General features: G+C 49.8%; 1 protein-coding gene across 11 annotated transcripts; it reads right to left on the bottom strand.

Annotated features, from left to right (window-relative positions):
- Positions 1–258: 258 nt before the first annotated feature.
- On the bottom strand, positions 259–17,234 carry BRPF1 (bromodomain and PHD finger containing 1). 11 transcript variants are annotated; one of them, XM_036431016.2, is made up of 14 exons: positions 16,833–17,234; positions 14,268–14,876; positions 8,350–9,309; positions 7,476–7,638; positions 6,858–6,989; positions 6,325–6,471; positions 5,236–5,545; positions 4,391–4,714; positions 3,782–4,066; positions 3,143–3,290; positions 2,458–2,594; positions 2,237–2,355; positions 1,768–1,922; positions 259–1,099 (listed from the first exon to the last, which is right to left on the bottom strand). In XM_036431016.2, the coding sequence occupies exons 2-14, from the start codon at positions 14,864–14,866 to the stop codon at positions 916–918; spliced, it is 3,663 nt and encodes a 1,220-aa protein (XP_036286909.1). In that variant the 5' UTR covers positions 14,867–14,876; positions 16,833–17,234; the 3' UTR covers positions 259–915. The 11 variants fall into 11 exon arrangements, with proteins under 11 accessions (XP_036286909.1, XP_036286911.1, XP_036286910.1 ...); XM_036431018.2 differs by having other exon boundaries at positions 6,343–6,471; XM_036431017.2 differs by having other exon boundaries at positions 4,391–4,711; positions 16,833–17,233.
- Positions 17,235–17,486: the final 252 nt, after the last annotated feature.

Genomic DNA, 17,486 nt, shown 5'->3' with positions numbered 1-17,486 from the left:
TATGTCTTTGTGGAAATAATCACCCTATTATTAACCTTTCCTTTAATTAATGCAAGGATACATGAAACTGTATCTATAGGAGCTAACGGAGGCACTGCCACTCAGAAGTGCATGAGAAATGAGAGCTGTCATATTATTTTTGCTGTTGTCTTACAAATGCAACAGCCAGCAACCACTTGGGCCCAATTATTTGCCATCCCCGGGGAACAGAACCTCCCTTTGCCCTGGCAGAAGGCAGGAACCAAGAATTCCAAACAGTATTTTCTAAGAATCAATATATTTTCTTCTTTTGAAATAAATACAAACCAGTTTGAAAGGTGGGGAAATCTATGGGAAGAAGGGAAGAGGGGACAGGCCCCAGTCTTTTTAGTACCAAATGACTCTGGCGCGACCCGGAAACGCAGTTACAAATGAGAATAATTTAAATTCTCCACTAATTACAGTATTTACAAAAGCAGGGGAGGGGGTCACCTAGTGCCCCTCTTCCAGGCTGGACAGACATCAATCCCACTGTTAGGCAGGGCGAATGCCCGTTCACCTTATCTCCTGCACAGGCCTCAGGCCAATAGGCAGTTATGGATTCTCCTGGCATGAGCAGGCAGAGGTGATGGGCTGGCCTGTTTTATGCAGTGTTCTAACCTTGGCCCACCACCCTGCACTACAATGCTGTGAGGTCTCTGGAGCTTTCTGGCCTGTGGGACCTCCCCTCTCTTTGCACAGAGCTACCATGGGCCCTTGGAGTGTTCTGTACAGTCCAGCTGCACTCAGGGCAGGAGGGACCTCCCCTACCCAGCTTCCCCTGAGACTGGCCCCAAGACCAGGAATGAATCAGTGCAGAGGCCGGTGCCACTCCAGGACAGTGAGCAAAGGGGAGAGAGGTGGCAGGGCACTGTGGATTGGGCTGTGCTGGCAGTATCAGTCACTATCACTGGTCTCGCTGCTCTGCTCGCCCTGGACCTTGCTGCGGTGTTGCAGAGCCCTATGGTAGGCAATCTGCACTGATTTGCGGATGTTAGACTTGCGGCCCTCCAGCATCTTCTCCTTGTCGAGGTCCTGGTTCACACCCAGAGGAACCAACTTAGTCCTAGGCAGCCATTGCCTACAAGATGAAGCAAGGATCAAATAAGTCCTCTCTGGGAGGTCAGTAAACACCAGCCTTCCTCACTCAATTCATTCAAACACATGTCCTAAGAATGAGACTCTGGTGGGCCCTCAAATAACTGTTCAGTGATAAAAGAGCCCAGTCAACTGTCACACTGACGGGTACCCACAGGATACTTATGGGTACAAAAAGGAGCCCTAACCTAACCTGAAATAGTCCCCTGTCCCACAGGTTCCAGGCAGACTTTACTGGTATTAAAAATCCTCTGCATATAATTAACAAAAAGATTACATATGTAAATGAGACATAAGAGGGATTCAGAGTCTGATTTTATGCCTGCTTTATCCTAATCTTGTCAACATGGAGGCAGAGGTGGGAAAACTAAGTCTTAGAAGTCACCTCAATCTGGGTGGGGAGCCACTCCCATATTTGTCACAGTCACTGATGGTTCTTTGTTTTCTAGTCACAGCTGTTTGTCAGCTGTGCCCAATCAGTTGCTCAGACTTGTGGTCAACACAACCCTTTTTCTTAAAGACCTAACTCCCTCCCCCCACTGAATGGTGACAGCCCAGCCTGTCTGTTGCTGGAATTTCCTGGCAATCTGCCCCCATTTCCACGGTTGTATTTGTGGCTGTGAGCCACCACATGCTCCCCTCCTCCCTTACCAGGTTCGCTTGTTGTCAAAGAAGAGGACGAGGTAGAGATGCTCTCGGGCTTCCTGGGTCATCTGCTCCCCAAGTTTCAGCACCTCTAGTGGGGGCACAGGAATGGGAACCCCATGGTGGAACATACCTTCCCGGGGCATCTTTGGATCAATGATCTGAAGGAATAATAAGACCTTGGTTTGGTTCAGTCCCTCTTTCCCAAGGCTTACTCTACCTAAGAATTTGGAGATTCCTTTGAAGTAGAGACATGGAAAGGTTATCATGCTACTGCAATTATTTCAGAGCCCAAGGGGTCATGGGAAGGAAAAGGGAAGGCTGGAGAAACTAACCAGGGACCTCTAACTCTCTACCTGGCAAAGACCCCTGAACTCTGCAGCTCAGGAGAGAGTAGAAAAAGTCTACTAATTGTGAGTCTGCATTCTGGGGTTGACAGGCAAGGAATATGACCCAAAAAAAAGCAGAAACCTACCAGAGCTGGGTATGATGGATACCCTCGGCATTTGGCCCACACCAGGTCCAGAGCATCCAGTGGGGAGTCCTCATCCTCAGACAGCCAGCCAGCTCCCCGGCTCAGACTCTTCCTTACAACTTCACAGGAACGGGAGAGAGGGGGCAGATCAGCAGACAGGGGGCTGGTAAGGCCCGGACACTGGGCCCCCAGCATCCCTGGCCTCGGGCGGGGGTACTTACTGCTGTGGCCCACGCCGCGGCCAGTACCCACGGAGTAGGCCTCATTCTCAGTGCCTGAGGTATCTTCACTGCTGTCCTCTGGGAATGTGCCCCGAGAGAAGGAGGGCTTGCCCCTGCCTTGTTTTGAGGGTGTTGTGCTGTAGACAAAGAGTGGAAAATGGCATGGTGGGTGTTCTTTCTTCTTTAAACCTCCAGCGTCTAAGACTTTTGGAAAGCAGGAGCTACTTAAGGATTTTCAAATCAAAATGCTCTCAGTGGCTTGGCACTGATTTGACTGATGTGGGCTGGGTTTAGCAGTGGTGCTGACGAATGTATACCCTGTCTAAAAGCAATACTGGGCAGATTTGGCAGACCTAATTTTAAAAGGAACACAGAAACTGGGAATTTTATGTGGTACTTCTGAATTCCATTCTTAAAAACACACCCTGCTGGCCAAACAAAATATGTCTGTAGGCCAATCCAGGCCACAAAGCAAGAGTTTATGTCCTCTGCTCTAAAACATCAGCTGAACCCAGTATGGTTCCTTTCATTCCATTATGGTGATATTCTCATCTATTCCATTTATTTGCAGAGAACCTTGGATTTGAGCCATCTTAATGTAGGCTGAGATGGCTGCCATCCCACTTCCCAGAGGGAAAACCGGAAGGGCATCCCAGAGGCAGGCCTGGATCTGAAGGGCCGGTACCTGGTCCGATCTGAGGCAGCACTGCTGCTGCTACTGCTGCTGGACTCAGAGTCTGAGCTGCTCCGGGGAAGGCTGCAGTCATTACGATATACCAAGAAACTCTTCTTGACTGGCTGGTTTCCACTGCTGAAGCCATTGGCTGGTAAGTCTTGGTTGGGGGGGAAGGGGAGGAGGGAAGGAATCGGTCAGGAAGATGTAGATCAGAGATGGCACGGGGGTGAGAGGTACTTAGAGCCTGGCTTCCCTTTCTGTGCTGGAATATTCCTCCAACCTTGGCCGGCAGAGCTAGCTCTGGGTGGTGTCCACCACAGCTGGCCACAGCCCTGCCCCATCCCTTACACTTCCCTTGGCAGTTATAGACTTTAGGACACAAATGGCTTAAAGGGCAGGAGATCACCAAGGAGGATGAGAAGAGAAAAGGTGAAGTGATACAATGGAGGGGGGCCTGGATGGGAATCTAGCTGGATCAGTGTCTATGGGTTTCAGTTTCCCAGTTTGTAAAATGAGGGGACTGAATTAAATGATTCCTAAGGGCCCTTCTAGCTCTCAGATATTATGGGAAAATGAAGGGAGAGGTGGAAGTTATGTTGGGGAAGATGGTAGCTTCGCTCTCTTTGGGGACTGGGTGGTGAGGCTCACCCATTGGGGGGTCTTCTGTGGATTTATCACTGTCGCTGTCTGAGCTCGAACTGGGCCGGGGGCTCCTACCCCGCTTGCGCTGACGCAGGGAGCCCATGATGGGAAGCTGAGGGGGCCCCACAGGACTGCCTCCGTGGCTGGGGGTCATCTGGCTCTCCCGGTTTTTGGGGGGCCGGCCCGGCCTCTTGGGCGGTCCAGCTGTCTTCGGGTTCTTTTTGGAGAACAGAACTGAGGTTCTCCTGCCCACCTCATGTGCGGGGGTTGAGGACATGTTGGGACCCAGGCCTGGAGCAGAGAAAGAGAGAAGGAAAGTTGGTGAGGGGCCTGATGTGGGAAGGGTAGATGTCATCCAGGGTATGCCCTGGGTGTATAAGTCCAATACTCCAGCTATTGTTGGGGAGATGATTTCAGGGTCATGGAATTGGGAACAGTGTCTCTTATACAAATAGCCAGAGATACAGCTAAGAAGCCTCTGATTGGGGAATGAGGGAAAAAGTACAGCTAGCTGTGCAAGAAACACCTCTGCCTTGGGGATGGCAGGGGCTGAGTGTGTGCTGCAGAGTCTAAGTCTAATTTGCTTTGGGATCCACCTTGTTATGGGGTTCAGACCTTTGCTTGTCTCCTGGCTGCTGCTCTCCTCAGCGGCACTGTCTGTCTGCCCATCCTTGTCACAGGCTGCTGGGTGAGGTGTCAGGCTGCCCCGGCTGGAAGGGCCATGGCGCTCAGGCCCATCCCTTCCAGTTTCCCGCTGGTGGGCAAGCTTCCGCCGAAGCGCTGTCATCTCTTTCTTGATCATCTTTGCACGCCGGGAGCGGCCCACACTCTGCTTGCTGGAGTTCACTTCATCCAACCGTTCCAGCAACAACTTCAGCTGCTCTTCCGCTGGCAGGTGCTTCTGGTTCTCCAGCAGGACCAGCCGCTCCTCCTCTGCTGCTAGGAGTGGGGATGGGGGGAAAGGTCAGATTCAGGGCAGGTCTTTGGACCCTTAAATCTGGACAGGCAGTAAGAAACCCACTCTTGCCCGGTCAGTGTTGCCGGATGGTTAAACCAGGAGGTCATGGTTTGATTCTTGGTCAGGGCACCTGCCCGGTTGTGGGCTCAGTCCCCAGTGTGGGGTGTGCAAGAGGCAGCTGATCAATGATTCTCTCATAATTGATGTTTCTCTCTCTCTCTACCTCTCTCTTTCTCTCTGAAATCAATAAAAATATAATAAAAAAGAAAAGAAAAAGAAACTTCTCCCCTCAGCTGCTCACCATGAACAGCTATAAAATAGCAGAACCAAGATGTGAACTGACAGGCATTGCTATCCATTCACCCATTTGGCTTCCTGGGGATGGCTTGTCACTGCTCAGCCTAACTGCTTCCTGCCTATACTGCCTGCTCCCAGGAGGGGACTTTTGGAAAGCTGTTCATCCCTAGCTTTGGCCTCTATGTGTGTGTGACTCATCACCCACCATCTTCAGTGTGGTGTGGGGCCTCGTCTCCAGGCAGGTTGTGGGGGATATGCATGCCCGTCTCAAAGTCAATGCCCATTTTTTCTGCCTGGCGCCGGGCCTGGCGGAGAACAGCACCACCCTGGTCACGGAGCCGCACCGCTGCCCGGTAGAAGATGGTGTCCTTGGCGTTATACTTGAGGCAGTTGCTGACGATGAGGTTGAAGTCCTCCTCAAAATCATCAAAGTTCAGGTAGCGATAAGCCTCCAAGTTCTGCTTCATGGTGAAAAAATCCATGGGCTTTTTGATGTGGTCTAGATAGTCAGGTACCTGGGAGAACAGGGTAGGTGTAGCTAAGTGGAGATATGCTTCTCATTCCCCCTGAACCCCTGCCCCTAATACTACCCCTTGAAATGCATCTGTAACCTCCTCCCACCACAGTTAGAGGTAGGCATATAGCTCAGGGAAAAGAGAACTGGATTCAGTCTTGACTTTACCAGTCACAAGCTGTGTGATCTTGGCAAGTCTCTTAACCTCTCTGGGCCTTCTTTTCCTGGCCTGGAAAAGTGATAAAATTACTGCCAAAATCCACTTCCTAGAGCCGTATGAGGCTTCAACAAGAAAATAGCCAGGAGATTCCTCTGGAAATAATACCACCTTGCATTCCTATAGCTCTTTTTTGCTTATCATTAAGACTTATAAGGAGGCTGCTGCCTTAGGCCTCTCATTTTATACCTTTTAGAGAGAAGAGTCTGCCAGTCAGGACCTAGGGCTTCAGAGCTGGTTCTTTAGGTGCTGAGCCTTCTAAAGTCTCCGTTCTAGGGGTCAGCACCCGGAAAGTGTCTTCCTGCCTTGCAATTATTCATTTGGCAGATTCAGTCCCTGCCTCTGGGGAGGGAGTGCAGACTGCCTCCCATTCTGGGCACTTGGGGTATGACAGGGACAAGACAGAGTCCAGGTGATGCATGTGGCTCCAGTTCATCCTGGAGCCCCAGAGCCACCAGCCCCTCTCTTCGAGGTCCCCTCCTAGTCCCTGGCCCAGACCTGCAGCAGGGGTCCAACTGGGAGAGGAACAGAAAGAAGGTGGAGCGAGGGGAAGGGATTCTTACTTCGTCCAATTCGGTTACCTCAGACAGAGGGACCGGCTCGCTGAAGATGTTGCCCGTGTCCTTCTCTTGGAGCTGCTCCAAGGTTTTGCGAAGGAGGATGAGAAAAGGGGTCAGCTGCATCTCCATGGCGATCTGCTGGACCTTGATCTGACACACAGAAAGGCCCCATCAGCCAGGCCCAGGCCAGTCCTTTGGCAGAGAGGTCTTGGGAGATGGTCGAAGCTGGTTTGGGAATTTGCCTTCCTTCCCACCCCTAATAGCTGAATGTACTCACTCAGGTCTATGTTCTACAAGGCCCCACCCAGGGAAACTCCCAACTACTCTGGCCTTTCCCTTCCTTGATTTCACTTACAGCACTAGCTACCTGTATCACATAATTAAAAGTGCCATTCATTTTCTTCTCTGACATTCTGTTTCTGGTGAGCCTGAGAGCACACTGAGCATCCACCCTATTACTTGCTGGTTAGTTATACATGCTTTTCCTTCTCCCAGATATGTTTTCTGTAAAATAGACCTGGCCCAGGAGCACTCACCGTCTCCCTTTTGAGTTTCTCCCGCTTGCGAATCAGCTCTACCAGCAGCCGAGCTCTCTCTAGGTCATGCCGGAGCCGCTGCCAGGACTTGAGCTGTTCTTTGAGGGCCCAGTTCTTATCCTCAGACTCTCTCTGTAGAAGCAAAAAGGGCATCAGAAAATGATGAGGGAGTCAGAGGAAAGGGCAGAGGAGAGGATAGTCCAGAAAACTGGGGCTAAGGGCAGGTAAAGCCAAAGGAGGGGTCCCACGAACTTACTGGCAGGTGTGCCAGCTCAAGTGGGAGCTCCTCAATCTAGGTGTTCCCTGTGCCAATGCTTGGCATACACTTGTTGAGTAAATGAATAAACACATAGGAACAGTACCCTTCTACAAGTGGATAATTTGTAAGAAATTCTTCTTGGTTCTCCCTCTAGGAAGCATGCCCCTGCCATTCCCATCTCGTCTCTTCTCCACACCTTCCCCATGTAAGAAAAAAATTTTCTTCCTGAGCCTGGTTTGAAGGCTAGCTTAAAAAAGGGAACAGTCTAAGCTCTCAGACACTGGATGCTATAGTTACAAATCTTGATCCTTATCCTCTGGTCTTAGTTCCCAGAGCCCACAGGGAATATGACACAGTACCCCAACTTGTTCACAGTTCCTCTGAGACTGCAAGTGTGTCTGCAGACGACGTAAGAGTGGGACCCCATTCCGAGACTGCCGCTTCAGTGTCCAGTAGCTGTGCAGCCTCTGCATGAACTGGCTTTTCCTTTGGATTGTTAGGCGGTTGGTAATTTTACTGAGCCTAGAAAACAGATAACAAATTTTCTTATATACAACAAGGGTCTGTAACGAGTGAGAGTTCCTAAATGTGGTTGAAAAGGGAATAAGTCTACTGTCAAGAGCAAATAGTGCCATCAATGGCACCTCAGCAGACAGGAAGACAAGCTCCCAGCACTAGTCCAGATCCCTAACCCTGCCCTGTTCCCCAGGGGGTCAGGGCATTTGAATCCTAAGATTGCTCTATTTGATCCTGGATACCCAACTCACACTGAGCGTTACAAGATACAGTATAGGAAATTGACTAGGTAAAATAAGAATTAAAAATAACTGATCATAGCCCTCCTTTGGATTCACAGTGGCAGTAATTATTTTGTGACTCCTTAAGCATTTCCCTCCCCCTTTTTCAATCCAGTTCTCCTTTCAGAGTCAGACTTTTCATCTCCTGTGGCTGGTAGCTATTACATCCTCTTTCTCCTAACTTAAACCACACCATCAAAGTGAAGGGCAGTTTGAAATATATGTTAGGTCTGCCAAATAAAACTTGGAAGTTTCTGACTCCTAATGTAAAAGTCAGGTGACTTGCCATAGCTAATCTCTTTTGGATTTTTTTCTTAAACTTCTACATAGCTCCTGATAGGAAAACAGGCCAACCCTGTCACTTCACTCAGGGGGCTATCAGTCTCCAGAAGGGTTTGTTCTTCCCTCACCAACCTGTCCACTGCTCCCCACATACCTGTGTGGTGGGATGCAGGGCACTGACACCACAGGTGCTGCTGCCCTCTTCTCGGCCAGGATCTTTCGTGCCTTCTTCATCTTGATCCGGGACTTGGCTTTGGCCTTCTTGACCTTCTCTGAACTCCAACTCTTACCCTCATCCTCCTCCTCATCCTCCTCCTCCTCTCCCTCACTGTGGGACAAGGCAGGCAGCCGGCGAGCTGAACCTGGGGGCGTATGGATGTCACAGTAGGCTGTTTTGCGGACGCTGAAGGAGGTGCCGTTGGCGCCTGTCTCCCGAACAGGCTCCATCTTCATGTAAAGGCCGGCCTGCTGGGCACATGTCACGTGGAAGGCTGTGTAGCAGTTGGCTTTGTGGCACTGAATGCAGGCCCCTGAGCCCCGCTGTTTGCAAATGTAGCAGGTGAGCTTCCAGCGAGCGGGCGGGATGTGCTCGATGCTGTCGATGGGCTCCAGGAAGACTGTGTTGGCGAAGCAGACCTCGGGGATCCACAGGGCACACACCACGTGGGCCCAGCGCCCGTCATCTGTCTGCTTGAAGGCACCGCCCTTGTTGGGGCACAGGGCACAGTCCACGGCCCGGGAGGGGGACTGCAGACAGCGGCGGCATAGCCACTGGCCCTCGGGGATGTAGGGGACTCCATAGCACTCCTGGTGCACGGCCAGATTGCACATGTCACAAAAGAGGATGACATTGCTGTTCTGGCATTCACCATCATTGCAGATACAGCACACAGCATCCTCATCCACTAGTGCATTGGGGTCGCCTTTGTTGTGGCTCTCAAAGTAGGACTCCTTCTCCAGCCGGTCCATTAAGTACTCAAAGATCTCCTGCGGGATGGGACTCACACCCTCCGTCTTCCGTCGTTCATTCATGATATCCAGCCAGATGTAGTCCTCTTCATCCATGTCATACTCTACCTCCTCATCCAGCTCCTCTGCTGACTTTTCAATGTACCTGCAGTGCACACAGGCAGCTCAGCATCATATGGTTGAGATTTTCCTCCATTAAAGACAGTTTGTTACATTTGCCAAGTATTCACTCTAAGCCAGGCCTGTACCTTTACATATGTTGTCTCATTCCATCCTTACCTTAACTCCAAGTACTCTAGGTCCTGTAATCATTCCTGTTTTGCAGAAAAGGAAGGAAGCATAGTTTTGAGGTTACTGCACCTGCCCTAGCTCTCTTGTGAAAAAGCGGTAGGGCTGGGAAGTGGCATTAGGCCCGCCAACTCCAAACCTCATATCCTACCTGCTACACACCCTCCCTTGGGGTGCAGAGGCTCAACTAGATTCCTAAAGGGAGGAAGATGGGGCAGCTAGGACCCATCTGGATGATGGTACAAAGAGTCAGTAGAAGGAAGTTCCTCAGGTGTCACTTGCAAATTATATGTAAGTTGTTTCAGCACCAGCTGGCAGTGTCCTGAATGGAGAGGCTGTGGGTCTGGTCAGCTGTTGCCAGCACCAGCTCAGGGCTCCCTCAAACTATAGATACTGTCTTTGTTCTCTGGATAGCCCTGGGAGATAACTATCAGAATAGTTAAGATGTACTATAAGCCAGGCATTGTGTTGTTACCACATTTATTTTCACCACAGCCACAGGGTCAATGTTCTTATTGCCCTCATTTTGCAGATGAGGAAATTCAAGCTTTGAGAAGTTAATTAATTGCCCAACACAGAAAGGTCACACAATCAGGAAGTGGTAAAGCTAGGATTCAGACTCCACCCTGGGGCACTCACTGGGCTCCCCACACCCTTACCATGCTCTGGATCACCTGGACTCTAGTATTATAAAACTATAGGGAGCTACAATAGAATGAATGGGGCTTTGGCTTCTAACAAACCTATATTTAAATCCTGGCTCTGAAAAAAATAAAAATCTGGCTCTGCTACTTTGTGACCTTCAGGGCATCACTGCTCTTTTCTGAACCTGTTTTATTAAAGATAGAATTAAGATAATAATACTTCCTCCCAGCGGCCAGGCCCGGGTGGCTGGGTCCAGAGCGGCCGGGTTGGGTGTGGCCAGGCCCGGAGCAGCAGCAGCCAAGCCCGGAGAAGCTGGTTGTGGAACGGACCAGAGCAACAGAGGCCAGGCCCGGAGCAACCAGGCCCGAAACAGCTCGCTCTTCGCTGCCCCTGCCCCAAGGCTGCCTCTCAGACATGGCTGGAAACTTTTGGGGGAACTTGAGTGTCTGCTGAATCAAGTGATGAAGGCTTAGATCTGGATGTGTTGAGTTAGTATAGCGCTGGGGTGTTGATCTGGGAGTGCCCTGTGTGGGGCCTGGATGAGGTTGGTTGATCTATCATATTTGGAAATGTCTTTTGTGTGAAGTGTATCCTTGGGCATGTGGAGGTATTATTGATTTGAGAAAATGCTAAGTAACTGATTTACTATCTAAAAAATTTAAAGTTCTGAAAGTTTAAGGTCTCTTGCCAAAAAGAGGTTTTAAAGCTAACACCTTAATTTTAATGGAGAAAGGGAATGACAAGCCCTTTCCACCCAGAACAGCTAATCCAATTCCAACCAGCAGCTAGGTTTAAACAATGTGTCCATTTACACTTGAATGGCTACACCTTTTGATAGCCTAAGGGCAAGTTTACATGTAAACAAGTTTGCTCTCAATTCCCAGGGCAGAAAAAAAAACAAGGTTTAAAATTATTAGATCTTAAAATTTATTCTTAGAAGTGTAAAAGTTTATTAATTTTAAAAAAAACAACAACAAAAAAAGGAGATTGAAAAACCTGATGAACAATAATAGCTGTTCATTGTAGTAGAGTTGGTGATATGGGAGGGGAGTGGACTGACTGTTCTCAGGGGAAAGGGAGGGAGGAAGAGACTGAACATAAACTGTGCACCTATGGATGAGGACAGTGGTGTGTGGGGAGGGGCGGAGGGTGGGGTGGGAACCTGGTGGAGGGGGGAAGAAATGAGGAACCTTTGTAATAATATGAACAATAAAGATTGATTAAAAAAAAAAAAGTTTTGAGAAAAAAAAATAATACTTCCTCCCAAAAGATTACAAAAGTAAATGGGCTAAATCAAGTGGCACATAGCAAGCTGCACTTCTTCTCTCCACAAGGGAAATGGGGCTCTAATGCTAAAGCAGGCCAGGCAAACAAAGGCTCTGGAGCCATGCTTTATTTTATTTAAAAAAATATATTTTTATTGATTTCAGAGAGGGAGAGAGAGATAGAAACATCAGTGATGAGAAGCAGCAGCAATGATTGGCTGCCTCCTGCATAACCCCCACTGGGGATCAATCTGGGCATGTGCCAGAAATCAAAGTGTGCTGGGTGGAAGCCATGATACTAGGCAAGTGAGCTAGCCTCCCTGGGCCTAGGTTTCCTCATCTTAAAGTGGTGATGCTAATATGAAATTATTTCATATAGCTATTGTAAGCATTAAGTGAGTTAATACAAGTAAAGTACTTAGGAACAGTACCTGGCATGTAGTAAGCACTCAATAAATGTTAGGTTTATCATTAGCTTTTGTATAACCCTGACCAACCACCTTGCCTTTGATTATAGGTGTTTATGTGTTGCAAGAACCATGTTTGATTTACCACACAGAAACAAGTCCCCAGTGTTGTTCATTTGAAAGGTACTTTGGAGGCAGAAGGGAAGAGAGATTAAAATGCTATGTCTATAGGAAGCAGCTTATTTCTTAGTCCTTTACCTCGTCCCAAAGGTGACTATAATGCCCTCATCCTTGAAAAAGGGTGTGGCTCAGAGCTAGTGTGAACCGTATGGCCCCTTCCAGATCTTGTAATCAGCTCCAAAACTTTTCTCTGCCAAGACATTACCCGAGAGTGCATAGCACACTTCTACAATGCACCCATATTACAGGCTACAGCACAGATAAAGTAGGTGGCGTGTCATGTAGAATTCCTGGCTCACCAGTTGACACTCCGCCCTCCCACTCCCCCTCAAAAAAGCACTCAGATGCAAGAGAGAGCGAGTGGTGTTATTAGAGAGATGATCTCAAATCTTCCAAAATTTACATAAAAAGCAAATAACTTCCCAAACTAGGGCAGTTTTGCTAACAATAGTAATAAATTACATACAACATACCTCCAACTGATAGAGAGCAGACCTGAGCCCCAGGAGGAAAGAGTGAATCTGAGTGGAGGGAGGAAGAAAAGGAGCAGAATGAGCTAGGCTAAGCTGCCTATCAGAGCAAAGAGCGCCTTAGGAGGGAGCCAGTAGAAGGGAGGGCAGGCCCCGAAGGTCTGTGTGTTGGGAGTGGACATGACAGTCTAACAGAAAAGATAGTGTAAAGTCAGAAGGAAGTGAAGCTGGGCCGAATAGATGAAAGAATGGAAGAAAGGAAGGAGACTGGGTAACACGTGAATAGGCAAGAGAAAAAAGTGACACATTGAGCCAAATTACTTGGGTTCCCACAGATTTGTTTTTATGAGATTTGCCTTTTATGACATTAGTATATCATCATACGGATGGCACTTTTGGTAAAAATTTTTCATATAAAAACTTTTCTAAGTCCTTCTCAGAGATCAAGCATTCTGATTAGTTGACACCAAATATTGCTCCTTAACTAACTCATCAGAATGCCCTTTTTGCCTTGGATGCCTAAACTCTCAGAGGTAACTTTTACACTTGATTTTTGTACCATCCTTCAGCTAGGCTTTCTGTATGTAATTTTATGACCACATTGCCCCACCCCTTCATTTTTACCCCATGTTCAAGGAATTTAGCCTATGCCTGTGACTTTATTAAGAGCCACTGTGGGGCTGAAGCCGGCTTGGCTCAGTGGTAGAGCGTTGGCCTGCGGACTGAAAGGTCCCAGGTTCGATTCCGGTCAAGGGCATGTACCTTGGTTGCGGGCACATCCCCGGTAGGGGGTGTGCAAGAGGCAGCTGGTTGACGTTTCTCTCTCATCGACTTTTCTAGCTCTCTATCTCTCTCCCTTTCTCTCTGTTAAAAATCAATAAAATATATTAAAAAAAAAAAAAAAAAAAAAAAGAGCCACTGTGGGAAGAAAAAAAAAAGAGAACCACCTGATTAACTTCTGGAAGGAAGTGGGGTACCAAGAAACAATTAAATGAAATAAATAAAAAGGCCATTGGCAGAAACCGGTTTGGCTCAGTGGATAGAGCGTTGGCCTGCGGACTGAAAGATCCCAGGTTCGATTCCGGTCAAGGGCATGTACCTGGGTTGCGGGCACATCCCCAGGAAGGGGTGTGCAAGAGGCAGCGGATCGATGATTCTCTCATCGATGTTTCGAACTCTCTATCCCTCTCTCTCCCTCTCTGTAAAAAATCAATAAAATATATTAAAAAAATAAAATAAAAATAAATAAAAAGGCCACTGGAGGATTACCAAATATAGTTGATGGAAACACTGCTTAGGCATGCTAAATGAGGGGTGACAATAACAGAACAAATAATGAGAAAATTACCCCTGCAGATTTACAAACTGCTTTTAGGTCCCAGTCTTCTACCTTTAAGCAGGCAGAGGAACATTAAACCGGCTCTACAGACGGGGTCACTAGAACACCAGAGCCAGATGCCTTTCCCAAGGTCACACAGTGAGGGAGTGGAGCGAGTCAGGAACCAGAGAAGGGATCCTCTGATACAGTGGAAATAGTGCAGCTTTGGAGTCAATCGAGCCTGGGTTTGAATACTGGGTTCAGCTACCTACTGGCCCCCTTTCTGTAGTTTCCTCATCTGTGGAATGAGCACAATACCTACCTAAGTGTGTTATGAGAATAACATGAAGGAGTAGTTATAGTAAGTGCCACCATCATCAGCTGGGGTACTGTTCCTCTTACTGCCCTAATAGTGTGCTCCTGCTATCCTTTATCCCTGCTACTCTCCTATCTGCTGCCTGTCACTGCTCTCAGGCTCCTGAGCCCTGCTTGACCAGTGTTCCAGAGTTAGGAGGCAGAGTTGGCCTTACCGGTAATAGGAAGTTGGCCGGGGTGGGGCATCAGGGGTGTCCTGATCCAGCTCACGGTACACAACCTCTGGCAGCTTGGGAGTGGTGCTGGCAGAAGCATTATGGTGGTGGTGATGGTTGGAATCCTTGCGCTTCTCCTTGTTCTTATGCTTGCCTGACTTGGGAGTCACTGCCGGCGTCTCAGTGTTCTCTTTGTTGCTGCCATTCTCAGGGGCCTCCTCAGGGGCCTCATCATCCTCGGACACCACATCCAGGTTGTCAAAGATGCTGATGCGGTGGACGCGGCCGTGCAGGTCTACCTCCACCATGCGCTGGGCCTGTGCATAGTTTATCACCTCACGGCTGGGTGACTGGGATACCTCTGAGGGGCTGGGAGACTGCTTGTTGGCTGGGCGTGACTGGCGCCCCTTCTTCTTGTGCTTACGGAGAGGAGTCTGCTGCGGGGGTGGTGGGTTGTCGTGGTCATAATGGTACAAGTGGTACTCAATGCCACTGTAACTCTTGTACACCTTGCGGCAAGTCTCCACGGGGCACTCATATGGTGGCTTAGTTGCCCGCAAGTTGTGGCAGAAAGTCTTCACGTCAAAGTCCACCCCCATGCTGTCACATCTAGAATTTACAGATTAATTAGCATAGGCCTGGGAAGAGTTTATGATCACTCCCTCCAACCCTTCAAGGATCCTGGCCAGCCCACCTCTACAGCATATGCAAATACCATCTTCTCCACATCATGGGCCTCATCACCTCTTGCCTGGTTATTCTGCCCTATGCCTCAATTCTTCAAGCTCAGTGGTAGAGCGTCGGTCTGTGGACTGAAAGGTCCCAGGTTCGATTCCAGTCAGGGGCATGTACGATGGTTGCGGGCACATCCCCGGTAGGGGGTGTGCAAGAGGCAGCTGGTCGATGTTCCTCTCTCATCGACGTTTCTATCTCTCTATCTCTCTCCCTTCCTCTCTGTAAAAAATCAATTAAAAAAAAAAAAAGCTTTCAGATGCTCCCTACTTAAGGATAATAACCAAATCCCCTATGTTGACATTCAAGTGCTCCTTTCATTGTCTGGCCTTAGTCCTCCTTTCCAGACTCTTCTCTTCACCAGCTGCATCTGTGTGTCTGTCTATCCAAGGCAACTTGTCATTTCCTTAAAGTTATAACCTCTTATTCCTGCAAGAGGACCTCTATTGGAATGCTTTCCATTCTGATTGGTGAGCTCCTACTCATTCTTCAAAACTCACATTAAATGTCACTTGTTATGCCTTCTTTGTCTCTCCTATGGGGAACTGTGCTTTCATAGCATTCCATTTTCACCTCTTTGTCTCCTCCCACTCGACTGGAGCTATGCACTGCAGACACCAGAGCCTACCCACCTCTATACCCCCAGTACTTGGAATACAAGTGGACATTCAGTTTTTGGCAAATGAATGAATAACTTGTTGAATGAATAGAGTAATGAGGGATCAGCAGATCTGGAGCTGAGAGAGATGGATGAAGGCTAGTGTTAAGCCCATGCAGTAACTTGAATGGGTAGCAATGATTTAGTCCTGGTATCCAGCTGAATCACTGGATTATAGAAAGAACTAGATCATTTCTGAGGTCTTTAGAGGAAGTCTATGTCCTGGCCCTGGCAGTGGTACCAAGACCAAGGGTATAAACAGGAACAAGACAATTCAGGCACACTCAACTCCATGCTGGTCCTCAGGGCCCTCCCATTCTCCTCTCCAGTGTTCCTGGGTGAATGGAGACAGCAGATGGCACCAGCCCCCAGGAAGCCCAGCTTAGTCAGAGACTGCCCCAGTTTTTCCAGGCTTAGTTGAGTGTAACAATTCAGCGAGGGGCTTGGCACCATTCCAGGCAGTGCCACCCTGAGCTCCCTGACAAACAAGGACCCCTCTAGGCCTCTATTCTTCTGCAACTTAACCAAGCAAGTCTGCTGCTTCAGCCTCTCTTTGTCAAAGCACCCAACTTCCACGTCAGTGAAACTCCAGCTCCCTTCTACTTCCTACCTGCTTCTGTGTCTTTAAACACAGACCAATCAGAGCACAAATAAGCTCTCCTCTTTCAATGATGGGTCCCTGGTGAGCACTGCAGCTCTGCTGCACTGGCTCCCCAGCTTCCGAAGTAGCACAGAGACCCGGGCAGATGTCCCCCTGGGACTGAGTGACAGAGGCACAGGGGAGGGAGCCAAAAACTGAGATCTGAAAGGGTGTGGGCCCAAGGGGGTGGCAGCAAGACTCAGGGGGCTGAGGAAGTTGGGGGCGGGAGCAGAAGGGATCAGGCCCTGCCCAGGAGGTGCCGCAGCCCTCTCCCGGATGAGGCGAGGTTTCTCTTTTTTCGAAGTGTAACAAGTTAAACAAGGCTCTCTCCTGAAGTTGACCCTGGTAGCCACGAAGGATACACTGTTGCCCGGGACTCCCGCTGGGAGCGAAAGGCACTGTCAGTCCTCTCGCCCGGAGGGGGCTGGAGCGGCCCGAGGGGCACCTGGGCGGGACTGCTCAGTGCGCGCCCCACAAAAGTACTCAACTCCTTCCCCGCTAGCCACTCTCACCGCGGTCCCAGGCCCGCACTCACCGGCCACCTCGAGTCCGGGCTCATCGCCGGGGCCGCCCGCCGGGGCTCCGACCCCACTTGGCGGGGAAAGACGGGCCAGGGAGGGAGAGCCCCAATTCTGGAGACTTCAGACCTCGCCACCCCGGCCCCTTGCCGCTCCCACGCTCTGGCCCCGGCTCCCCGGGATTCCCGCGCTGACCCCTGCCGCTCCCGGTTCCGCCGGAGCCCCGGTGTCTCAACTCAGTCGGCTGTCTCCTGTTTCGAGAGCCCCTAAGTTGCCCGGTCTCGGGACCCGGCGCCGCTGGAACAATGGAGGCTCCCGGGGGCAGCGCGGGGCCGGCGGCAGCTGAGACGGTGGCGGCAAAGGCAGGGACAGCGGCGGCGGCAGCAGCGGCGGCGGCGGCGTCTGCGCAGGGTAAACGTAGTGCCGCGGCGCTGCCCAACTGCACTTTCGCCACAAATCCCCTCCCGCCAACCGAGGCTCCGGAGACCATTCTCTGGAAATCGTAAGGGCCCCCTGAACATCCCACAGGGCTTCTCTAGCACCTCCATCTTAGAGTTGAGTTTATGGAGTCTGAAGTCGCGGTATCCAGGATCCGGAGTGGTCGGGCCATGTGTGGCGAATCTGCGGCTCCGAACCTTGGGCACGGGCTGGACTGGAGGAGCCCGCCCTGC

Source organism: Pipistrellus kuhlii, unplaced genomic scaffold (assembly GCF_014108245.1).
Source record: "Pipistrellus kuhlii isolate mPipKuh1 unplaced genomic scaffold, mPipKuh1.p scaffold_m20_p_11, whole genome shotgun sequence".
Lineage (NCBI taxonomy): Eukaryota > Metazoa > Chordata > Mammalia > Chiroptera > Vespertilionidae > Pipistrellus > Pipistrellus kuhlii.
This window is presented reverse-complemented; position numbering and strand designations above follow the sequence as displayed.

Bases quoted from the DNA above. Each gene is read 5' to 3' on its own strand.
- BRPF1 (XM_036431010.2), bottom strand. From the start codon at position 14,866: ATGGGGGTGGACTTTGACGTGAAGACTTTCTGCCACAACTTGCGGGCA. The intron at 9,310-14,267 runs GTAAGGCCAACT...TGTGCACTGCAG, and splicing joins CGGCCAACTTCCTATTACCG to GTACATTGAAAAGTCAGCAG. The intron at 2,595-3,142 runs GTACCGGCCCTT...CTTTGTCTACAG, and splicing joins GCTGCCTCAGATCGGACCAG to CACAACACCCTCAAAACAAG.